The sequence below is a fragment of the Anomaloglossus baeobatrachus genome, chromosome 5 (genome assembly GCF_048569485.1).
Source record: "Anomaloglossus baeobatrachus isolate aAnoBae1 chromosome 5, aAnoBae1.hap1, whole genome shotgun sequence".
NCBI lineage: Eukaryota > Metazoa > Chordata > Amphibia > Anura > Aromobatidae > Anomaloglossus > Anomaloglossus baeobatrachus.
This window is the reverse complement of record NC_134357.1, coordinates 555,154,848-555,178,719: the sequence shown is the minus strand read 5'-3', so window position 1 is coordinate 555,178,719 and position 23,872 is coordinate 555,154,848. Positions and strand designations below refer to the sequence as shown.

Below are 23,872 nucleotides of genomic sequence, written 5' to 3'. Positions count from 1 at the left end.
GTGTGGTCTCCTTCATTGCGCGGTGGGGAGGGGGAACCGGTTGGTGGGTCTCGGCAGTCTGCAGGGCACTGCGGCCGCTGCTGCTGCCCCTGACTGCTGAGCCCCTCACTACGTCCCCCCCATGGTCACCTCTCCCTCCTCCCCACTGTGCAATGCCCCCCGCTGCCCCCCTTCCCTGCTGGGACCTCCTACAGGGCATATAAACAGCTGCCGGAGTCCCTCCTTTCTCTTACCACATCTGCCCTCAGGGTGAGCATCGCCCGCCCTCCCTCCCTTAAGAAGGTTTTGTTACAAGTTCGGAAGTCACAGCCGGTGGAAGAGGGATTTGGTGAGAGCCAACCTGCCACGGACGGCCGTAGGCATCGGGCCTCCTCCCTCAGGTTTAAGGCGGATTTGTGCCTGTGGTAAAAGCTGTGGCCAAAATATCAAGCAACCCCCTTTTTATATCAAAATTGAATGGTGTTACGTGGATACCTTCAATAAAGAACAAAAGAAAGATATTCCATGTGTGGTCTCCTTCATTGCGCGGTGGGGAGGGGGAACCGGTTGGTGGGTCTCGGCAGTCTATGGAGAATGTCACTGCAGGCTCTCAGTATATAGTGACTATGCAGCAATATATGGGGAATGTCACTGCAGGCTCTCAGTATATAGTGACTATGCAGCAATATATGGAGAATGTCACTGCAGGCTCTCAGTATATAGTGACTATGCAGCAATATATGGAGAATGTCACTGCAGGATCTCAGTATATAGTGACTGCAGCAATATATGGGGAATGTCACTGCAGGCTCTCAGTATATAGTGACTATGCAGCAATATATGGGGAATGTCACTGCAGGCTCTCAGTATATAGTGACTATGCAGCAATATATGGGGAATTTCACTGCAGGCTCTCAGGATATAGTGACTATGCAGCAATATTTGGCTCTCAGTATATAGTGAATATGCAGGAATATATGGGGAATGTCACTGCAGGCTCTCAGTATATAGTGACTATGCAGCAATATATGGGGAATGTCACTGCAGGCTCTCAGTATATAGTGAATATGCAGCAATATATGGGGAATGTCACTGCAGGCTCTCAGTATATAGTGACTATGCAGCAATATATGGGGAATGTCACTGCAGGCTCTCAGGATATAGTGACTACGCAGCAATATATGGAGAATGTCACTGCAGGCTCTCAGTATATAGTGACTATGCAGCAATATATGGGGAATGTCACTGCAGGCTCTCAGTATATAGTGACTATGCAGCAATATATGGGGAATGTCACTGCAGGCTCTCAGTATATAGTGACTATGCAGCAATATATGGGGAATGTCACTGCAGGATCTCAGTATATAGTGACTATGCAGCAATATATGGAGAATGTCACTGCAGGCTCTCAGTATATAGTGACTATACAGCAATATATGGGGAATGTCACTGCAGGCTCTCAGTATATAGTGACTATGCAGCAATATATGGAGAATGTCACTGCAGGCTCTCAGTATATAGTGACTATGCAGCAATATATGGGGAATGTCACTGCAGGCTCTCAGTATATAGTGACTATGCAGCAATATATGGGGAATGTCACTGCAGGCTCTCAGTATATAGTGACTATGCAGCAATATATGGGGAATGTCACTGCAGGCTCTCAGTATATAGTGACTATGCAGATATATATGGGGAATGTCACTTCAGGCTCTCAGTATATAGTGACTATGCAGCAATATATGGGGAATGTCACTGCAGGCTCTCAGTATATAGTGACTATGCAGCAATATATGGGAAATGTCACTGCAGGCTCTCAGTATATAGTGACTATGCAGCAATATATGGAGAATGTCACTGCAGGCTCTCAGTATATAGTGACTGCAGCAATATATGGAGAATGTCACTGCAGGATCTCAGTATATAGTGACTGCAGCAATATATGGGGAATGTCACTGCAGGATCTCAGTATATAGTGACTATGCAGCAATATATGGAGAATGTCACTGCAGGATCTCAGTATATAGTGACTGCAGCAATATATGGGGAATGTCACTGCAGGCTCTCAGTATATAGTGACTATGCAGCAATATATGGGGAATGTCACTGCAGGCTCTCAGTATATAGTGACTATGCAGCAATATATGGAGAATGTCACTGCAGGCTCTCAGTATATAGTGACTATAACGCAATATATGGGGAATGTCACTGCAGGCTCTCAGGATATAGTGACTATGCAGCAATATTTGGCTCTCAGTATATAGTGAATATGCAGGAATATATGGGGAATGTCACTGCAGGCTCTCAGTATATAGTGACTATGCAGCAATATATGGGGAATGTCACTGCAGGCTCTCAGTATATAGTGACTATGCAGCAATATATGGGGAATGTCACTGCAGGCTCTCATGATATAGTGACTATGCAGCAATATATGGAGAATGTCACTGCAGGCTCTCAGTATATAGTGACTATACAGCAATATATGGGGAATGTCACTGCAGGCTCTCAGCATATAGTGACTATGCAGCAATATATGGGGAATGTCACTGCAGGCTCTCAGGATATAGTGACTATGCAGCAATATATGGAGAATGTCACTGCAGGCTCTCAGTATATAGTGACTATAACGCAATATATGGGGAATGTCACTGCAGGCTCTCAGGATATAGTGACTATGCAGCAATATTTGGCTCTCAGTATATAGTGAATATGCAGGAATATATGGGGAATGTCACTGCAGGCTCTCAGTATATAGTGACTATGCAGCAATATATGGGGAATGTCACTGCAGGCTCTCAGTATATAGTGACTATGCAGCAATATATGGAGAATGTCACTGCAGGCTCTCAGGATATAGTGACTATACAGCAATATATGGGGAATGTCACTGCAGGCTCTCAGTATATAGTGACTATGCAGCAATATATGGAGAATGTCACTGCAGGCTCTCAGTATATAGTGACTATGCAGCAATATATGGGGAATGTCACTGCAGGCTCTCAGGATATAGTGACTTTGCAGCAATATATGGGGAATGTCACTGCAGGCTCTCAGTATATAGTGACTATACAGCAATATATGGGGAATGTCACTGCAGGCTCTCAGTATATAGTGACTATGCAGCAATATATGGGGAATGTCACTGCAGGCTCTCAGTATATAGTGACTATGCAGCAATATATGGAGAATGTCACTGCAGGCTCTCAGTATATAGTGACTATGCAGCAATATATGGGGAATGTCACTGCAGGATCTCAGTATATAGTGACTATGCAGCAATATATGGAGAATGTCACTGCAGACTCTCAGTATATAGTGACTATGCAGCAATATATGGAGAATGTCACTGCAGACTCTCAGTATATAGTGACTATGCAGCAATATATGGGGAATGTCACTGCAGACTCTCAGTATATAGTGACTATGCAGCAATATATGGAGAATGTCACTGCAGGCTCTCAGTATATAGTGACTATGCAGCAATATATGGAGAATGTCACTGCAGGATCTCAGTATATAGTGACTATGCAGCAATATATGGAGAATGTCACTGCAGGATCTCAGTATATAGTGACTATACAGCAATATATGGAGAATGTCACTGCAGGATCTCAGTATATAGTGACTGCAGCAATATATGGAGAATGTCACTGCAGGATCTCAGTATATAGTGACTGCAGCAATATATGGAGAATGTCACTGCAGGCTCTCAGTATATAGTGACTATGCAGCAATATATGGGGAATGTCACTGCAGGATCTCAGTATATAGTGACTATGCAGCAATATATGGAGAATGTCACTGCAGGATCTCAGTATATAGTGACTGCAGCAATATATGGAGAATGTCACTGCAGGCTCTCAGTATATAGTGACTATGCAGCAATATATGGAGAATGTCACTGCAGGCTCTCAGTATATAGTGACTATGCAGCAATATATGGGGAATGTCACTGCAGGCTCTCAGTATATAGTGACTATGCAGCAATATATGGGGAATGTCACTGCAGGATCTCAGTATATAGTGACTGCAGCAATATATGGGGAATGTCACTGCAAGCTCTCAGTATATAGTGACTATGCAGCAATATATGGGGAATGTCACTGCAGGCTCTCAGTATATAGTGAATATGCAGCAATATATGGAGAATGTCACTGCAGGATCTCAGTATATAGTGACTGCAGCAATATATGGAGAATGTCACTGCAGGCTCTCAGTATATAGTGACTATGCAGCAATATATGGGGAATATCACTGCAGGATCTCAGTATATAGTGACTGCAGCAATATATGGGGAATGTCACTGCAAGCTCTCAGTATATAGTGACTATGCAGCAATATATGGGGAATGTCACTGCAGGCTCTCAGTATATAGTGAATATGCAGCAATATATGGGGAATGTCACTGCAGGATCTCAGTATATAGCGACTATGCAGCAATATATGGGGAATGTCACTGCAGGCTCTCAGTATATAGTGACTATGCAGCAATATATGGGGAATGTCACTGCAGGCTCTCAGTATATAGTGACTATGCAGCAATATATGGAGAATGTCACTGCAGGCTCTCAGTATATAGTGACTATGCAGCAATATATGGGGAATGTCACTGCAGGATCTCAGTATATAGTGACTATGCAGCAATATATGGAGAATGTCACTGCAGACTCTCAGTATATAGTAACTATGCAGCAATATATGGAGAATGTCACTGCAGACTCTCAGTATATTGTGGCTATGCAGATATATATGGGGAATGTCACTTCAGGCTCTCAGTATATAGTGACTATGCAGCAATATATGGGGAATGTCACTGCAGGCTCTCAGTATATAGTGACTATGCAGCAATATATGGAGAATATCACTGCAGGCTCTCAGTATATAGTGACTATGCAGCAATATATGGAGAATGTCACTGCAGGCTCTCAGTATATAGTGACTATGCAGCAATATATGGAGAATGTCACTGCAGGCTCTCAGTATATAGTGACTATGCAGCAATATATGGGGAATGTCACTGCAGGATCTCAGTATATAGTGACTATGCAGCAATATATGGGGAATGTCACTGCAGGCTCTCAGTATATAGTGACTATGCAGTAATATATAGGGAATGTCACTGCAGGCTCTCAGTATATAGTGACTATGCAGCAATATATGGGGAATGTCACTGCAGGCTCTCAGGATATAGTGACTATGCAGCAATATATGGAGAATGTCACTGCAGGATCTCAGGATATAGTGACTATTCAGCAATATATGGGGAATGTCACTGCAGGCTCTCAGTATATAGTGACTATGCAGCAATATATGGGGAATGTCACTGCAGGCTCTCAGTATATAGTGACTGTGCAGCAATATATGGAGAATGTCACTGCAGGCTCTCAGTATATAGTGACTATGTAGCAATATATGGAGAATGTCACTGCAGCCTCTCAGTATGTAGTGACTATGCAGCAATATATGAGGAATGTCACTGCAGGCTCTCAGTATATAGTGACTATGCAGCAATATATGGGGAATGTCACTGCAGGCTCTCAGGATATAGTGACTATTCAGCAATATATGGGGAATGTCACTGCAGGCTCTCAGTATATAGTGACTATGCAGCAATATATGGGGAATGTCACTGCAGGCTCTCAGTATATAGTGACTATGCAGCAATATATGGGGAATGTCACTGCAGGCTCTCAGTATATAGTGACTATGCAGCAATATATGGAGAATGTCACTGCAGGCTCTCAGTATATAGTGACTATGCAGCAATATATGGAGAATGTCACTGCAGGATCTCAGTATATAGTGACTGTGCAGCAATATATGGAGAATGTCACTGCAGGCTCTCAGTATATAGTGACTGTGCAGCAATATATGGGGAATGTCACTGCAGGCTCTCAGTATATAGTGACTATGCAGCAATATATGGGGAATGTCACTGCAGGCTCTCAGTATATAGTGACTATGCAGCAATATATGGAGAATGTCACTGCAGGCTCTCAGTATATAGTGACTATGCAGCAATATATGGGGAATGTCACAGCAGGCTCTCAGTATATAGTGACTATGCAGCAATATATGGAGAATGTCACTGCAGGCTCTCAGTATATAGTGACTATGCAGCAATATATGGGGAATGTCACTGCAGGCTCTCAGTATATAGTGACTATGCAGCAATATATGGAGAATGTCACTGCAGGCTCTCAGTATATAGTGACTATGCAGCAATATATGGGGAATGTCACTGCAGCCTCTCAGTATATAGTGACTATGCAGCAATATATGGAGAATGTCACTGCAGGCTCTCAGTATATAGTGACTATGCAGCAATATATGGAGAATGTCACTGCAGGATCTCAGTATATAGTGACTGTGCAGCAATATATGGAGAATGTCACTGCAGGCTCTCAGTATATAGTGACTATGCAGCAATATATGGGGAATGTCACTGCAGGATCTCAGTATATAGTGTCTGTGCAGCAATATATGGAGAATGTCACTGCAGGCTCTCAGTATATAGTGACTATGCAGCAATATATGGGGAATGTCCCTGCAGGCTCTCAGTATATAGCGACTATGCAGCAATATATGGGGAATGTCACTGCAGGCTCTCAGTATATAGTGACTATGCAGCAATATATGGAGAATGTCACTGCAGGCTCTCAGTATATAGTGACTATGCAGCAATATATGGGGAATGTCACTGCAGCCTCTCAGTATATAGTGACTATGCAGCAATATATGGAGAATGTCACTGCAGGCTCTCAGTATATAGTGACTATGCAGCAATATATGGAGAATGTCACTGCAGGATCTCAGTATATAGTGACTGCAGCAATATATGGGGAATGTCACTGCAGGCTCTCAGTATATAGTGACTATGCAGCAATATATGGGGAATGTCACTGCAGGATCTCAGTATATAGTGACTATGCAGCAATATATGGGGAATGTCACTGCAGCCTCTCAGTATATAGTGACTATGCAGCAATATATGGGGAATGTCACTGCAGGATCTCAGTATATAGTGACTATGCAGCAATATATGGAGAATGTCACTGCAGGCTCTCAGTATATAGTGACTATGCAGCAATATATGGGGAATGTCACTGCAGGATCTCAGTATATAGTGACTATGCAGCAATATATGGGGAATGTCACTGCAGGCTCTCAGTATATAGTGACTATGCAGCAATATATGGAGAATGTCACTGCAGGATCTCAGTATATAGTGACTGCAGCAATATATGGAGAATGTCACTGCAGGATCTCAGTATATAGTGACTATACAGCAATATATGGAGAATGTCACTGCAGGCTATTAGTATATAGTGACTATGCAGCAATATATGGAGAATGTCACTGCAGGATCTCAGTATATAGTGACTATGCAGCAATATATGGGGAATGTCACTGCAGGCTCTCAGTATATAGTGACTATGCAGCAATATATGGGGAATGTCACTGCAGGCTCTCAGTATATAGTGACTATGCAGCAATATATGGGGAATGTCACTGCAGGCTCAGTATATAGTGACTATGCAGCAATATATGGGGAATGTCACTGCAGGCTCTCAGTATATAGTGACTATGCAGCAATATATGGGGAATGTCACTGCAGGCTCTCAGTATATAGTGACTATGCAGCAATATATGGGGAATGTCACTGCAGGCTCTCAGTATATAGTGACTATGCAGCAATATATGGAGAATGTCACTGCAGGCTCTCAGAATATAGTGACTATGCAGCAATATATGGAGAATGTCACTGCAGGCTCTCAGTATATAGTGATTATGCAGCAATATATGGGGAATGTCACTGCAGGCTCTCAGTATATAGTTACTATGCAGCAATATATGGGGAATGTCACTGCAGGCTCTCATAATATAGTGACTATGCAGCAATATATGGGGAATGTCACTGCAGGCTCTCAGTATATAGTGACTATGCAGCAATATATGGAGAATGTCACTGCAGGCTCTCAGTATATAGTGACTATGCAGTAATATATGGGGAATGTCACTGCAGGCTCTCAGTATATAGTGACTATGCAGCAATATATGGAGAATGTCACTGCAGGCTCTCAGTATATAGTGACTATGCAGCAATATATGGAGAATGTCACTGCAGGCTCTCAGTATATAGTGACTATGCAGCAATATATGGGGAATGTCACTGCAGGCTCTCAGTATATAGTTACTATGCAGCAATATATGGGGAATGTCACTGCAGGATCTCATAATATAGTGACTATGCAGCAATATATGGGGAATGTCACTGCAGGCTCTCAGTATATAGTGACTATGCAGCAATATATGGAGAATGTCACTGCAGGCTCTCAGTATATAGTGACTATGCAGTAATATATGGGGAATGTCACTGCAGGCTCTCAGTATATAGTGACTATGCAGCAATATATGGGGAATGTCACTGCAGGCTCTCAGTATATAGTGACTATGCAGCAATATATGGGGAATGTCACTGCAGGCTCTCAGTATATAGTGACTATGCAGCAATATATGGGGAATATCACTGCAGGCTCTCAGTATATAGTGACTATGCAGCAATATATGGAGAATGTCACTGCAGGCTCTCAGTATATAGTGACTATGCAGCAATATATGGAGAATGTCACTGCAGGCTCTCAGTATATAGTGACTATGCAGCAATATATGGGGAATGTCACTGCAGGATCTCAGTGTATAGTGACTGTGCAGCAATATATGGGGAATGTCACTGCAGGCTCTCAGTATATAGTGACTATGCAGCAATATATGGGGAATGTCACTGCAGGCTCTCAGTATATAGTGACTATGCAGCAATATATGGGGAATGTCACTGCAGTCTCTCAGTATATAGTGACTATGCAGCAATATATGGGGAATGTCACTGCAGGCTCTCAGTATACAGTGACTGTGCAGCAATATATGGGGAATGTCACTGCAGGCTCTCAGTATATAGTGACTATGCAGCAATATATGGAGAATGTCACTGCAGGCTCTCAGTATATAGTGACTATGCAGCAGTATATGGGGAATGTCACAGCAGGCTCTCAGTATATAGTGACTATGCAGCAATATATGGGGAATGTCACTGCAGGCTCTCAGTATACAGTGACTGTGCAGCAATATATGGGGAATGTCACTGCAGGCTCTCAGTATATAGTGACTATGCAGCAATATATGGGGAATGTCACTGCAGAATCTCAGTATATAGTGACTATACAGCAATATATGGAGAATGTCACTGCAGGCTCTCAGTATATAGTGACTATGCAGCAATATATGGAGAATGTCACTGCAGGCTCTCAGTATATAGTGACTATGCAGCAATATATGGGGAATGTCACTGCAGGCTCTCAGTATATAGTGACTATGCAGCAATATATGGATAATGTCACTGCAGGCTCTCAGTATATAGTGACTATGCAGCAATATATGGGGAATGTCACTGCAGGCTCTCAGTATATAGTGACTATGCAGCAATATATGGAGAATGTCACTGCAGGATATCCATTCCTGATTAATTCTTCTGGACGTTTCCTATGGACAGATTCTACTCTGCAGCTTTATCATTTTATTCCCACATGTTAGGACAATGACATTTTGTGTAATAGTGTAAATAGTGTTAATAGTGTATATATTGTACACAACATTTATGAATTGTTTATTGTTTATTTTCAGCGACTTGTGATCAAGATCAGGTGGAAATAATAAATCTTCTCCTCAACTGAACTTATCAATAAAGAATTCAGTATAGCAAAGACTGAAATAAAAGTGTGCAGGGGTCACATACATACGCAACAGGGGTCACATACATATGCAACGGGGGTCACATACATATGCAACGGGGGTCACATACATGCGCAACGGGGGTCACATACATACGCAACAGGGGTGACATACATACGCAACAGGGGTCACATACATGTGCAACAGGGGTCACATACATATGCAACAGGGGTTACATACATATGCAACAAAGGTTAACTATAACCGTTTACTGACACCATGTCTCCTCCAGTGTGAAGAAAAAGGTTTTGGTACCGTGTTAGCCAGTTGAAAAATGACTGATTGTTCTCAGTGAGAGAAACAACATTAAAATTTTGTAGTTGTGATACCTTTTAATGGATAAAAATAAAAATAAAATATGATATGAAAGCTTGCTTTATAACATCATATATTATTTGTATTTTTAGTTAGCCATTAAAAGGTATCACAACTACAAAATTTTAATGTTTCTCTCACTGAGAACAATCAGTCATCATTATTATTATTATTATTATTATCCTCCAGTGTGTGCGCCAATATAGGACTAAATGAGAAGCTGATCATGTGACCCCCTGACTCCTCCCCTCCATGTGACATCATCACAGGTCCTGTAAGCACAGAGCAGCCATATATCTAGTGTGCGGCTCTGCAGGAGGAGGTGTGTGGAGATTCCCCATTACTGGGCTCAGGCTCCATACACATTAGATGCTGGGGGAGAACAGTCGCTCTATAGAAGAGAATCCTCCTGATTGCCCCGTGAAGGATGGATATGGACAGGGACAAGATGGCGGAGAGGATCTTACACCTCACCCTAGAGATCCTCTTCCGGCTTACTGGAGAGGTGAGAGATTCTGATGACGTCACATTACATCATTCTTATCTATGGGAATAACAGATGGACAGAACTGGAGAGGTGAGGACTCTGGAAATGTCTGGAGTGAGATTTATTACTGTGTCTCTCCATAACCAGGATTACACAGTAGTGAAGAAGACCTCTAGTGAGCGCTGTCAGGCCCCTGTGTCTGAGGGATGGGGAAGACCCCTGAGCCCAATCACGGGGCCTCCACCTCACCCCCCGATACATGAGGACATCAGTGACCAGAAGATTCTAGAACTCACCTACAAGATGATTGAGCTGCTGACTGGAGAGGTGACACTGCTGGGAATGCTGGGACATTATACAGTAACGCTATGAAGGGATCGGGGGTGATGGTATCATTGTATGTGTCAGGTTCCTATAAGGTGTCAGGACGTCACCATCTATTTCTCCATGGAGGAGTGGGAGTATTTAGAAGGACACAAAGATCTGTACAAGGACGTCATGATGGTGGTTCCCCAGTCCCTCACATCACCAGGTAATAGACAGGACTAAATACACACGGCCTATAATTATCTGTATGTAAGGAATGAATTCAGTCCCTGTATGTGTCTCCTCCAGGTCTATCCAGTAAGAGGACAACACCAGAGAGATGTCCCCGTCCTCTTCTTCCACAGGACTGTAAACAAGAAGATCCCGATGTTCCTCAGGATCATCAGGTAGATGGAGAGAAGGTGCCATGAGATCTCCCTATGATGTGTAGACGGCTGTGAAGGTCTTGTGCTCAGTCTTGTGTTATCCTCCAGTATTATATGTTTTATACTTGTGTAATGAGAGAGGTGGAGATGGCAGGATTAGAGCTGATCATAGATGGGACTTCTCCATCTGTCTGTGACTTTCACAATATTTGTTTCAGGGTGAAGGTCTGACCCATATTAATACTACAGAGACATATGTGAGGGGTGATGAGCGGTGTAAAGAGGAGATTCCTACAGATAACCGCCCAGGTGAGTAGTGACCACTAAATGCAGAGAAGTCATAGTCATTCTCAGTTACCGGCTGTGGCTGCTTTATCGGTGGTGTTGTTCGGCCATATCACCATCAAGTGGTCCCCATTCTGCCACTAAGCCAATTTGTTGAAACTGTCCCCATTACTTTGCTCATTGGAGGTCCTTCTGTTGAAGTTAGAAGTCGCATACTCACAACTGAGCAGATTTATAAACTTCAAAGCCAAATGGCAGCATACGTACAATGGTGCGGAAAGTTCACTTGTAGAATGATATTATGATGGGCCTGTAAGACCGGGTTATAGTTCATCCATATCAAATAGTCACCATTCTGCTGCTAGACCACCACATGCTCCTCCACCCAAAACTGTACCGATTATTTTGAGTATTGGACGCCCTTCTGTTGGAGTGAGATCTGTATCAGTTAGATCTCAGATAGGATCTACCCTATCCTCAGAAATTAGATATTGACCCTTAGCTGCCCAGATCTCTAATCTGCAGAGGCAAATGACAGTGTAAGTAGAATGTGCAGACAACTTAGAAAATCATGGGAAGAATCTAATCTGTATGGTGGACCCCTACGAGAAAGCGGAAGGTAATGATGCTGGTGACGTCCTAGATTCTTAGTTTGGTGCCAGGTTCACCAGGTGAATAAAGATTGATTGATCTCAGTGGGAGAAACAAATAATAATCTTGTAGTTGATGAAGAGACCTAAGTAGTCTGGAAAGCTTGCTTTGTAACATCATTTATTTTATCTTTATTCACCATTAATAAGTATCATAACTACAAGATTCTTATTGTTTCTCCCACTGAGAGCAATGAATCCATCCTCCTAGAATCTCGGCATCTTATTGATGGATCTTCCTTCTCTCCCTTCTGCTGAATGTGCTGATAGGGGCGTTTTTATCCAAAGTTCGGCACAGGGTAACTGTAACATATGAGGGAGGTTAGAATTACCCCACAGTGGGTACATGGAGGCCGGGAAACCCACCACTTGATTTCTAAAATTTAACCTCTTCACCCCATCTTCACATATTTTTCCTTTTTTGCCTCCTTTTCTTCCAAGAAGCATAACTTTTTTATTTTTCAGTCAACATAGACATATAAGGGATTAAAATTTTTGCAGGATGAGTTGTACTTTTAAATTACACTATTATTTTATTATGTAGTATACTGAAAAAATGGGAAAAACAATTCCACGTGCAGTGAAATTGCAATAAAAGTGCAATTACGCGATTGTTTTTTATTTACCATGTTCAGTATATGTTCACATGTTCAGCCTCTGATGGTGAGGATAGGCTTGTGCTGCCAGATTCTACACTAGGGAGTCTTGGTGCTGTGATGCCTGACTGCAGGGGTCGGAAATTAGATACTGAAAGTCACTGATGTGGTCAGGTGCAGATGGGACGGGTGTTGTAAGCAGGTGCAGCGGATATGGCAGGAAGAACTGGTATAGATAGATGCAGCATCTACAGTGGGCACAGCGGATACTAGGAAACAGACACGTGTTATCACACAGCATAAGACTCAGCAAACGGAACAAGAACTGACAACTAGCAATACGTTTCTAAGGAGAGACCATGTTGCTCAGGCACCTCCCATAGGAGGAGGATGCCTTAAATATCTAGTGCCTCTCTGCCGTATGTTGTGAGGCACTTCCAGATTAGGGCATGCTGGCCCTGAGCGTGAGCTAAGCACACTCCCAGGAGATCTGCATTGGGGAAAGTTTGCAGGACAGTGCGGGGACGCTAGTAACAGCATTACAAGTTATTTTATAAATTATAGCCTTCAACTTGTATATATTATTAAAAATAATTTTTATTCTTGGCAGATGACTGTACCAGGAGATCAGAGGCACAACTGACATCTTCAATTTTTAAATCAGATGACCTTGATATTACACAAGACATAACTGAAGTGAATGCCACTATTCCAGATATACCATCATCCCTTCACAGCAAAGATATATCATCTGATGCTATTAAACAAGTCCTACCTTCTGATTCATCACAGACTATTAAGAAAAATAAATGTGACAAACACAGCATTAAAAATCAAAGTGCTCTTACAGCAAAAAAGCCATTTTCAACGTCAGAATATCAAAAAATGAATAAAAAAATTCACACAGGGGAGAAAAGATTTTCTTCAGAATCTGTTAGTTGCCAGAGTACTCACACACGGGAAAAGCCATTCTCATGTTCAGTATGTGGGAAAGGTTTTAAATGGAAAGCACATCTTCGTGATCACCAGAAAACTCACACGGGGGATAAGCCTTTTTCATGTTCAGAATGTTGGAAATGTTTTAACCGAAAATCACATCTTGTTACACATCAGAGAACTCACACAGGGGAGAAGCCTTTTTCATGTTCAGAATGTGGGATATGTTTTACCCAAAAATCAAGTCTTGTTATACATCAGAGAATTCACACAGGCGAGATGCCATATTCCTGTTCAGAATGTGGGAAATGTTTTTCATATAAATCGCATTTTGTTACACATCAGAGAATTCACATTCGGGAAAAGTCATATTCATGTTCAAAATGTGGGAAATGTTTTAACCAAAAATCAAATCTTGCAAAACACCGAATAATTCATACAGGGGAGAAACCCTTGACATGATTAGAATGAGGGAAATATTTTACACACAAATGGGTTATTTTTAAACATCATAAAACTCACAAGGGTAGAAGCCATTATCAGACCTAGAAGGTAAGCCATGTTTTACTTAAAAATTATAATTTGTTGACTACTAAGAAAAATTCACATGGGATACTCGAAACCTTTTGGCAGTAGAGTTAGTTAAACCATCTATTGCAATTTTTGACCTCCCTACTTTCACTTCCCTTTTTTGTGTAGGAGGAGGAGGAGTTGGGGTGAAGTGATTCTCTGTCTTTTCTTTTATTGGATATTTCTATTAGATCCTTAGAAACCCATATCCCATATTTAAGCCTTGCTAATTGAGAAAAGAGTGGAATTTCTAAATTGGCGGCTATTTATAGAGATTCTCACTTAATGTCTTTTTTGGAGATGGTGAAAAATTTTGATTACATTGATGGTGTCCTTATCAATATCTTCAAGCGAGACATCTCCTTAGTACTAGATCTGACATTGGGTACACTTCACCTCCGCTTTCTACAAAGACTTTTTCAAAATGGGGAATATAATATTAAAGGGGTCTCAATTGTATATAGTTTTTTTTAAATTCCTCTTTGGAAGATCTGAAGTTGTCATACATGATAAAATCAGAGCATGAGCTATCTTTTACATGCTTCTCTCAACAATGGTGGGCCTCCTCGGATTGGACTTTATAGGACTTCAACTTGTATAAATCACCTAGAACAAATTAAATAAATTCATACAGGCTAGTATCTGATTCCAGGCAAATTGGTTCACATGATCCCTGATTATTCCCCTTCCTGTTGGAAAGGCCATCTTCAGAAAGGCTTGCTGGGGCATGTATGGTGGTCCTGTCCTAACGTTATGGTATTTTGGGAGCAGGTGTTTGATCTAATTTCATCTGTAACTGATCTTCATGTAATTATGGATGATCCACTGGCAATCCTGAATAAAGGACTTGATAAGTTCCCTGAAAATCTGAAAACTGTTATTGCTGATATACTTACCTCGGCAAGACGATGACAGGCTATAAAGTGGAAACTCCCTTCAGTTCCCTCGCTTGAGGAGCTTGTCAGGAAGATTAATACTAATTTTCATTATGAATTTACAGTTTCCCTTAATACAAAGAGAAGAAAAGAAATTCAGAAAAATTGGGGCATTTGAGCACGTTCCTCATATGCTATTTGTCATATGGAGTGTTGATCTATATGTATTTGTATTATTGATTCCTATGTATAGTATTGACCGGATTGGTATTCTTTCCCTCCTTTTTTTTCTTTTTTTCCTTTTTCCCTTATTTTGTTTTATGGTGGTTTTTAATATTATCGTAGTGTTACACCCATTGTGATATGTATTGATTGTTGTTATGTGAACAATTGAAATTAAATACATATTGGGAAAAAAAATTCACATGGGAAGAAAATATAGATTTGACAAATTTGAACAAGAAAACATAAGAGACAGTGAAAGTAAAGACAAATAAGTAAAGAAGAAAGGGAAAGTACGTTAGAAGTTACATTAGATTACTAATAGACATCTGTTTTCTAAAAATCAAATAAATAACATTATTAAAGGTGCACTGAACATTTCACATTGTTATATATTTATATAGTCACTATATAGACAAGACTATTGCAACCCTCCCCCCAAAATACCCAACATTCCTCCTTCCTCTTCTTCCTAACTCCCAATCTCAGCGATCTGCCATTCATTACAGTTACTTTCAGTGCACAATCTCCATGTCTGAGCAATGTCTGTAACTTCTCTATACTACAATAATAAACATGTTCATATTACAAATTACTATCCATCTACGATCCATTCCTTCTTTGTGGGAACATCTGGTGTGATTGAGTTTATATAAAATCATCACTGATGATCTATACAGAGACGCCATGTACAGAAATATTAGGGCTACAGCAACATCACATATGTTATACAGAAGAATAGCGCTGTCTCCATAGCTCTTTATATAATGACTTATAGGTCAGACAAGCTCCTCATATTTAGGCAGTTTCTATTTTACTCAGACGCTTTTTATATGAATAAGATCAGTGAGTCTTATTATTCCAAGTAGAGAAGCTCCAGGGACAAAGACCCCGTCTCGTACTGACACGCTGGAAGCCTGAAGTCTCCAGCCCTGAGTCCCAGATTCTCTCATTTGTGGCTCCAGCGTTTTTTTTAGAATAAATCTGTAGCGCCCCTGACTATAGCAGGGTGTTACAGGGCACTACATCCTGTCCCCCAGGGTTCAGGACCAAACCCCATGGTTTCAGGTTCCTAATAACCGGTGTCACACCATCAGCACCACAAATCCCAACCACACCTCACATCATGACTGTCAGACACACCAGTGGGTTGGTCAAGCGGGAGTAGGGCTACCCACCTAGGGGTCATGCAGACTGGTGGGAGGGAAGGACAAGAGAGTAGAGAGAGCCCTCAAAGAATGAGGAGCTGGGAGTAGTAGCTCCCGGGGAGCGAGACTAAGGTTGGGTCGCAGACGGTAGTCCGAAACCACAGGAGTCGGGGACCGGTAGCAGTGACATTGGAAAAGGGTGCGACGGACATAGTCTTGGAGGACTGTCGGTATCAGCAAGCCCAAGAAGCGTACCGGTACCGAGCACGACGGGGTACAGGACCCTAGGTCAGGAACCGATTCAACGTCCTGATAATTAACCTAGGAGGGATGGTAGCAGAAGCAGGCTATCCCAGTAATTGCTGTTGTTTTATGTTTGTGTTTGCTATTTTTCTTGGAAAGTCTGCATAATTGAAAATGTTGATTGAATAAGCTACTAAAGAATAATTTCTGAATAAGTAACCTGATTTTGAAAAGTTTTACAATTTTGCACCTTGTTTGCCTACCAGAGTCTTCCCCTGAATCATCAGGGTTTTCAATCCAGTCACCATGGACACTGCAAGGAACTCGGGGTGGTGCGACACCATGATTAGAGGTGGCACCAAGGGTTCAGGTGTTTTGGGTGGCGGGTTGAAGGGAAAGGGACAATGGGAATGGACTGTCGCAGGAAGGAGCTGCAGCAGAGTAGGCTGAGTTTCCGACTACCGCTAAAACCGGTAGCATTCCCAAGTGTTCCAATGGTAGACTCTGTGAGTTTTGCAACATTAAAGTGTATTTCCTCCCCTGTGTGGGAAGAGTTTCTAATATTAAAATGTTATCTTTTTCCAGTTCCAGAAAAATAAAAACTATGTGTGCCCTGTAGCTCGGGGACGAGCTACGTAAGCAAGGGGGAATGTAGCGCCCCTGACTATATCAGGGTGCTACAGGGAACTACATCCTGTCCCTCAGGGTGCAGGACCCAACCTCCATGGTTCCAGGTTACTAATAACCGGTGTCACCATCAGCACCACAAATCCCAACCACACCTCACATCATGACTGTCAGACACACCAGTGGGTTGGTCAAGCTGCAGTAGGGCCACCCACCTAGGGGTCAGGCAGACTGGTGGGAGGGAAGGACAAGAGAGTAGAGAGAGCCCTCAAAGAATGAGGAGCTGGAAGTAGTAGCTCCCGGGGAGCAAGACCAAGGATGGGTCGCAGACGGTGGTCCGGGACCACAGGAGTCGGGGACCGGTAGCAGTGACATTGGAAAAGGGTGCGACAGACATAGTCTTGGAGGACTGTCAGCATCAGCAAGCCCAATAAGCGGACTGGTACTGAGCGCGACGGGGTACAGGACCCTGGGTCAGGAACTGATTCAATGTCCTTATTAACCTGGGAGGGAGAGTATCTTCATGAACTTCCCTAGGAGCTCAAAGATTGAAGGCATCAGCACAACACGGGGGATAGGGTTCTCCGCATAAAGCAACCCACTGAAATCCCAAGTACCATCCATCAAGAGCACAGCTACATTACACATAGGTAGCGGGGCCCTAACAGCTTCAAGCCAAGGGGCCACAACAGACAACTAAAATTGTGCATGGAGGCAGGGTCCGGATTACCAAGTGACACTGGTGGGAGCGGACACCTGGACGGGCTCCCCACAGTGGCATCGTTACAAAGAGACTTTGGTTTACCACAGTGTGTGCGTCCACTTTATAATCCTCATCCAGCACCACGACTACCGTAGTGAGTACCCTGAACCCTGCACCCTGTCCTCCCAAGCAAACCACTAAAAACTCAAGAGTCCAGGGCCTTCCCTACCTGCGGAGGGACTGACACCTTGCTGACCCACACCATCTGCCTCGGTACTCACTCTAGCAGTAGCGGTACTCCCATTACCGCAACCCGCAGGTGGCGTCATGAACATCTCCACTGTAAATATCCCCTTTTCAAGGATCGGAGTGTTAGCCGAGCCCGGGTCCGGACCCCTCGAGCCACGACCACCCCAGATCTGAGCACCCCGGTGTTGTGAATACGTTTTCTAGTTTGGAGCTCCCTCTTATGGTCAGTGCTGGCAGTGCAGTTGATGTGTGGAATGGAAGTGACACACCTGCAGAGGACTGGCAATCAGGGTCTGACTGGGCTATTTAACTTAGTAGCTTTCTCTTGTTACTTGCCGGTGGTCAATTGCTCCTGTGTGTCCAGGACATTCTGCAACCAGCTCTGCTCACTTCCAGAACTTCCCTCAGATAAGTGGTCTTGTACCTCTGTTATTTGTTTACCACTTTTTGTTGTTGTTCTTTGATACTATGCATGATTCCTAATTTGTCTGTGTGGAGTTGTGGTGGAATAGATCATTCCCTGCTGGGAGTGTCTGTATACTTAGCTCCATGATTTCTGTTTTGTCATGCTTGGTATTATTCAGTCCCTCATCTGTATTAGTGTTTTTTGGATCCCAGTAACATCTGAGTCCTGGTACAGTGGGGGAGAGGTTTAGTAACCTCAGGATTTTTCCAAATCAGTAGTGCTGGTTTTTATTAGGGTGTTTACGGCTGCAGACAGTTGCTCTTTCCTACCCTTTTCTATAAAGTTAGTTTGGGTCTCACCTTTGCTGAAATCTGTCCTTTCTGGCTTTGTATTGTGTTTTTCTATCTCATCGTAGCCTTTACATGTGGGGGGCTATCTATCTATCTTTGGGGACTACTCAGAGGCAGATTAGCTTTCTTATATTTCTAACTGTGAGATTATTTAGTTCTCCGGCTTTGTCAAGGCGTCTAGGTCATCGTAGGCATGCCCCACGGCTACTGTTTGTCAGGATTAGGTCTACAGTCCGTTAAGTTTCCAGCCACTCTGTCACCTTTTAGGATTCCGCATTATTTGATCCTTCCCGGTCCCTGAATCATAACAGTACCACCGGCCTAACCTAGATTCCAGGGTACTCAAAAGAAGGAAAAAAAAAAGTGTTTGTTTTTGTTTTTTTGTGTGTTTTTTTTCCTCTTTATCTCTGGGTACGGTGGAGGATCTTGCTGTCATGGATGTCACAGAATTGGCTGAGCGAGTTGAGCATCTTACTTCTCAGGTTAAGGATATATCTGATTATCTCGCCCAGACACCGGCTTTAGAACCTAAAATATCTTTACCGGATTTGTTCTCTGGGGATCGTTCTAAATTTATGAACATTAAGAACAATTGTAGGTTATTTTTTGCTTTGAAACCCAAGTCCTCTGCGTCTTCCAGGCAGCGAGTTCAGATTGTTATCTCTCTTCTGCGTGGTGACCCCCAGGATTGGGCCTTTTCCCTGCCGCCTGAAGATCGTGCTCTTGCGGATATGGATTTTTTTTTCAGGCTCTAGGATTGTTATATGATGAACCTAATGCTATTGATCAAGCCGAGAAAACTTTATTGGCTTTAATCCAGGGTCAGGAACCTGCTGAGATATACTGTCAGAAATTTCGTAAGTGGGCGGTCCTTACTGAGTGGAATGATGCAGCTCTTGCGGCTCTCTTTCGGAAGGGGTTGGCAGAGCCTGTTAAGGATGTTATGGTGGGTTTCCTGTCCCCTCTGGTCTCGATGTCTCTATGTCATTGGCCATTCAGATTGATAGACGTTTACGTGAACGTAAAACAATGTGTGTTGAGGTGTTGCTCTCAGAGCGGTCTCCGTAGCCTATGCATTGTGATAGGGTCCTTTTTAGGGCAGAACGGCAGGATTTTAGACGGCGTAATAAGCTATGTTTCTTCTGTGGAGACGCCTCTCATACTATTTCTCTCTGCCTTAAGCGTGAGAAACGATGTGCCCGTTCATTTACTTTGGGCAATAAACAGTCTAAGTTTCTTTTGTCGGTTTCTTTGATCTCTTCCCTATCATCATTTTCTGCTATGGCTTTTATTGATTCAGGAGCTGCCCTGAACTTGATGGATTTGGGGTTTGCTGAGCGTTCTGGTTTTCCCATGGTGCCGTTGCATGCTCCTATCCCTTTGAGGGAATTGATGCTACTCCTTTAGCTGAAAATAAGCCCCAGTTTTGGACCCAGGTGACAATGCGGGTTGCGCCTGACCATCAGGAGATTTGTACGTTTTTGGTCTTGCATAATTTGCATGATATTTTGGTACTGGGATTTCCTTGGTTGCAAGCCCATAATCCAGTTCTTGATTGGACTTCTTTATCTGTGACTGGTTGGGGCTGCCAATGTGTGCATAGTGATACTCCTGTTTAGACTCCTGTCTATTTCATCTCAGACACGGGAGGTCCCTGACTATTTGGCGGATTTCATGGATGTGTTTAAACTCCTTATTTGTGTCAGAAAATCTGAGGTGTCCTTCAGATAAGAGGGTATCAAAGGAATCAAAGGTGTCAAAATCTTATCTATAGTAATAGCCAAGGGAGAAAGGATGGATTCTGTCGAGACCACTATAGGACGACCAAGGGGTGTCTGAAGGTTTTTATGGATTTTTGGTAAAATATAAAAGACTGGTGTTACTGAATTTGTCTTGATGAGGAATTCTGCCAACTTATTATCAATAGTTCCCTGTAGGAGATGATAGTCAACCTTATGTTTGATAAGGCTGATAAGGCATATACATCTGCGCAGTTCTGATTTGACATCCAACTCCGTGACCCTGAGAGAGACCCGAAGGTCTCCCCCAACAGTTTGGCGCCCAAATCGTGGGGCCCCTATAAGGAGCACCCTGATACCTGAACACCCCGATACTTTGGACGTCACGGACCAGGACCTCCCTCCGCTCCAACAGGCCTGATCAACCTACAACCCCGACACTGCCGACAAGGTTGTTCTTGGAGAGGAGGGGGTGACAGGCCTTGTGTCCCCATCGGAGTTAAAGATAACTGATAGTGACTCGGTGGTGGTGCCCGCAGTGGCCCAGTAGCTCGAATCCTACCCTGTGGTGTTAATTTCAATTGTCACAAGGGATCCAAAGGATGGATAATAGGGAGTAAGACAGCAGCAGTTGGATATAGCTGGTTAGACTGACCCGATCCGTAGTTTGAAGATACGGGAGGGATACCCGTGATCGAAGATAGGGATTAGGACAGTAAATTGGTACAGCTGACCAAGTCCGGAGGGCGGGACATTCTTGTATGTGACATTTTTGTACGTCCTCCTCCTTTCACGGGACACCTTTGTTTTTACTTAGCTGAGGGAGCTAGAGTAAGGGTGGAACGCCCCAGTGCCGTCCGGACTGTAGCGTGCACCATATAGTCTTGAATTAGTGTAATCCAACTGCCGCCAAGACAGCAACAATGTTTAGGTGGAGAAAAAGAAAGTTGAGAAGTCGGAAGGTTCGCAGAATGTTATAGAATTAGTGACAGAGAGGAAAAGAAAGTTCTGCGCCATGCCTTAGAGATTTTTTAAGGTGTTAGGAATGCCTCAGAGCGGACAGCTGTCATAATGGAATGCGTAAAATATATCTTTGTACCGTGTTAGCCAGTAGAGATAAAAAAATTGTTTAAAAGAACAGAGAGTCCTCAGTGGTTGATACCTTTTAATGGCTAACTGAAAAGATGGTAATAATTGCAAGCTTTCGAGACTACTCAGGTCTCTTCATCAGGCATGGTATAACACAAAATCTGAAGAGTCACGTCTTCAGATTTTGTGTTATACCATGCCTGATGAAGAGACCTGAGTAGTCTCGAAAGCTTGCAATTATTACCATCTTTTCAGTTAGCCATTAAAAGGTATCAACCACTGAGGACTCTCTGTTCTTTTAAACAATTTTTTTATAATGGAATGCGGCGCTGAAGTGAAAGAAAGGAAAGTTGAAAGAAAGGATTGTGGGAAGATGTACAGGTGTTTGGTAAAGTGTAGCGCAGATGTTGCAGTCAGAAGGATAGGTTGAAATAGAAGAAGGTGCAGGAGACAGGGGTGTATGTTAACCTGGCTAAATCAAAATTACATCATGCTGGGGGAAGTGGCCCGGCAAATGGTTTTACAAGGTGGTCAGACGATTCAGGAAGAATCAGAGGAATATGTTGGATAGCCTGGTGAAAATAGAGAGTTTACAAGTACAAAATTTGTTACTTTGAATTCCTGAAGTGTGGACCCCTTATTGTACAAATAAGTGAAAATTTTGAACAATTGGTGTTTTAAAAGTCTGGCAGCATTATATCTTAAAATAGAATAGGGGCAGGTAAATACATATTTTTGTACCGTGTTAGCTAATCTAAAAATCTTAAAAGACTTATCCCAATAATGTTGGAAGGTATTATATCCATTTGTAAAACAATTTAAAAAAAAAGAGGAAGCTTGTTTGGTTTTCGTTTCAGGAATACAGGTTTTTCGAGTTTTACAGGGGAGATAGTCCTATCTTAAAAAAAAAAAAAAAAAAGACTTTTCCCGACTTTTAGCAATTCATTGTAAATTATATTGGAAAAAGTAATTGACAATAGTGTTTTATTTTACTGATTCTAGCTAAACAGAATAAATTGAAATGTAGACATGTTTAGATTTTTTGGTAGATATTGGAGCATAGAGGTCAGGCTGTGTACAATTAGTTAATTATTATAATCTTTATTAATAATCTAATTTATTAATAATTATAATAATTTGGTTTACGGTATGTGGATGATTTATGGCATTCTGTGTTTGATATATAATGTATTGAATAATCTGTTTTCTTTTTATAGAAAGATTGCAATGCAGATTTCTGTGGTTCAAGCAAAGGTTGAAAAGCCATTGAAATTGTTTTCCATTATAAGGCTACACATAACATATTTATGGTGTTCCCGGTTAGGTACTATCTATATAATGTGACTTTTGTGCCTAAATGTAGAGCTCTGGTGACACACATTTTTGGAATCTAATTATGCTTTGGATAATGGATTCAAAAAGGGGGAAAGATGATGTGGAAAGTCACACCTATTTTTAAGTTTTTCATTTGTTAATCGATTGAGTTTGTCTATTAAGTTTTCTTTATATTTTTATCTGTAAGGAGGATACAGCAGACATACATACAGTTAGGTCCAGAAATATTTGGACAGTGACACAATTTTCGCGAGTTGGGCTCTGCATGCCACCACATTGGATTTGAAATGAAACCTCTACAACAGAATTCAAGTGCAGATTGTAACGTTTAATTTGAAGGTTTGAACAAAAATATCTGATAGAAATTGTAGGAATTGTACACATTTCTTTACAAACACTCCACATTTTAGGAGGTCAAAAGTAATTGGACAAATAAACCAAACCCAAACAAAATATTTTTATTTTCAATATTTTGTTGCGAATCCTTTGGAGGCAATCACTGCCTTAAGTCTGGAACCCATGGACATCACCAAACGCTGGGTTTCCTCCTTCTTAATGCTTTGCCAGGCCTTTACAGCCGCAGC

General features: G+C 42.3%; 1 protein-coding gene and 1 long non-coding RNA gene across 2 annotated transcripts in view; one reads left to right on the top strand and one right to left on the bottom strand.

Annotated features, from left to right (window-relative positions):
• The window catches only part of LOC142310449 (uncharacterized), a 154,006-nt gene that overhangs the window by 100,007 nt on the left and 30,127 nt on the right, over positions 1 to 23,872 (bottom strand). The gene's annotated exons all lie outside the window — the stretch shown is intronic.
• LOC142310448 (oocyte zinc finger protein XlCOF8.4-like) lies at positions 10,385 to 15,994 on the top strand. Its single transcript, XM_075347974.1, has 6 exons — positions 10,385 to 10,591; positions 10,721 to 10,900; positions 10,982 to 11,105; positions 11,189 to 11,286; positions 11,484 to 11,574; positions 13,407 to 15,994. The coding sequence occupies exons 1-6, from the start codon at positions 10,514 to 10,516 to the stop codon at positions 14,192 to 14,194; spliced, it is 1,359 nt and encodes a 452-aa protein (XP_075204089.1). The 5' UTR covers positions 10,385 to 10,513; the 3' UTR covers positions 14,195 to 15,994.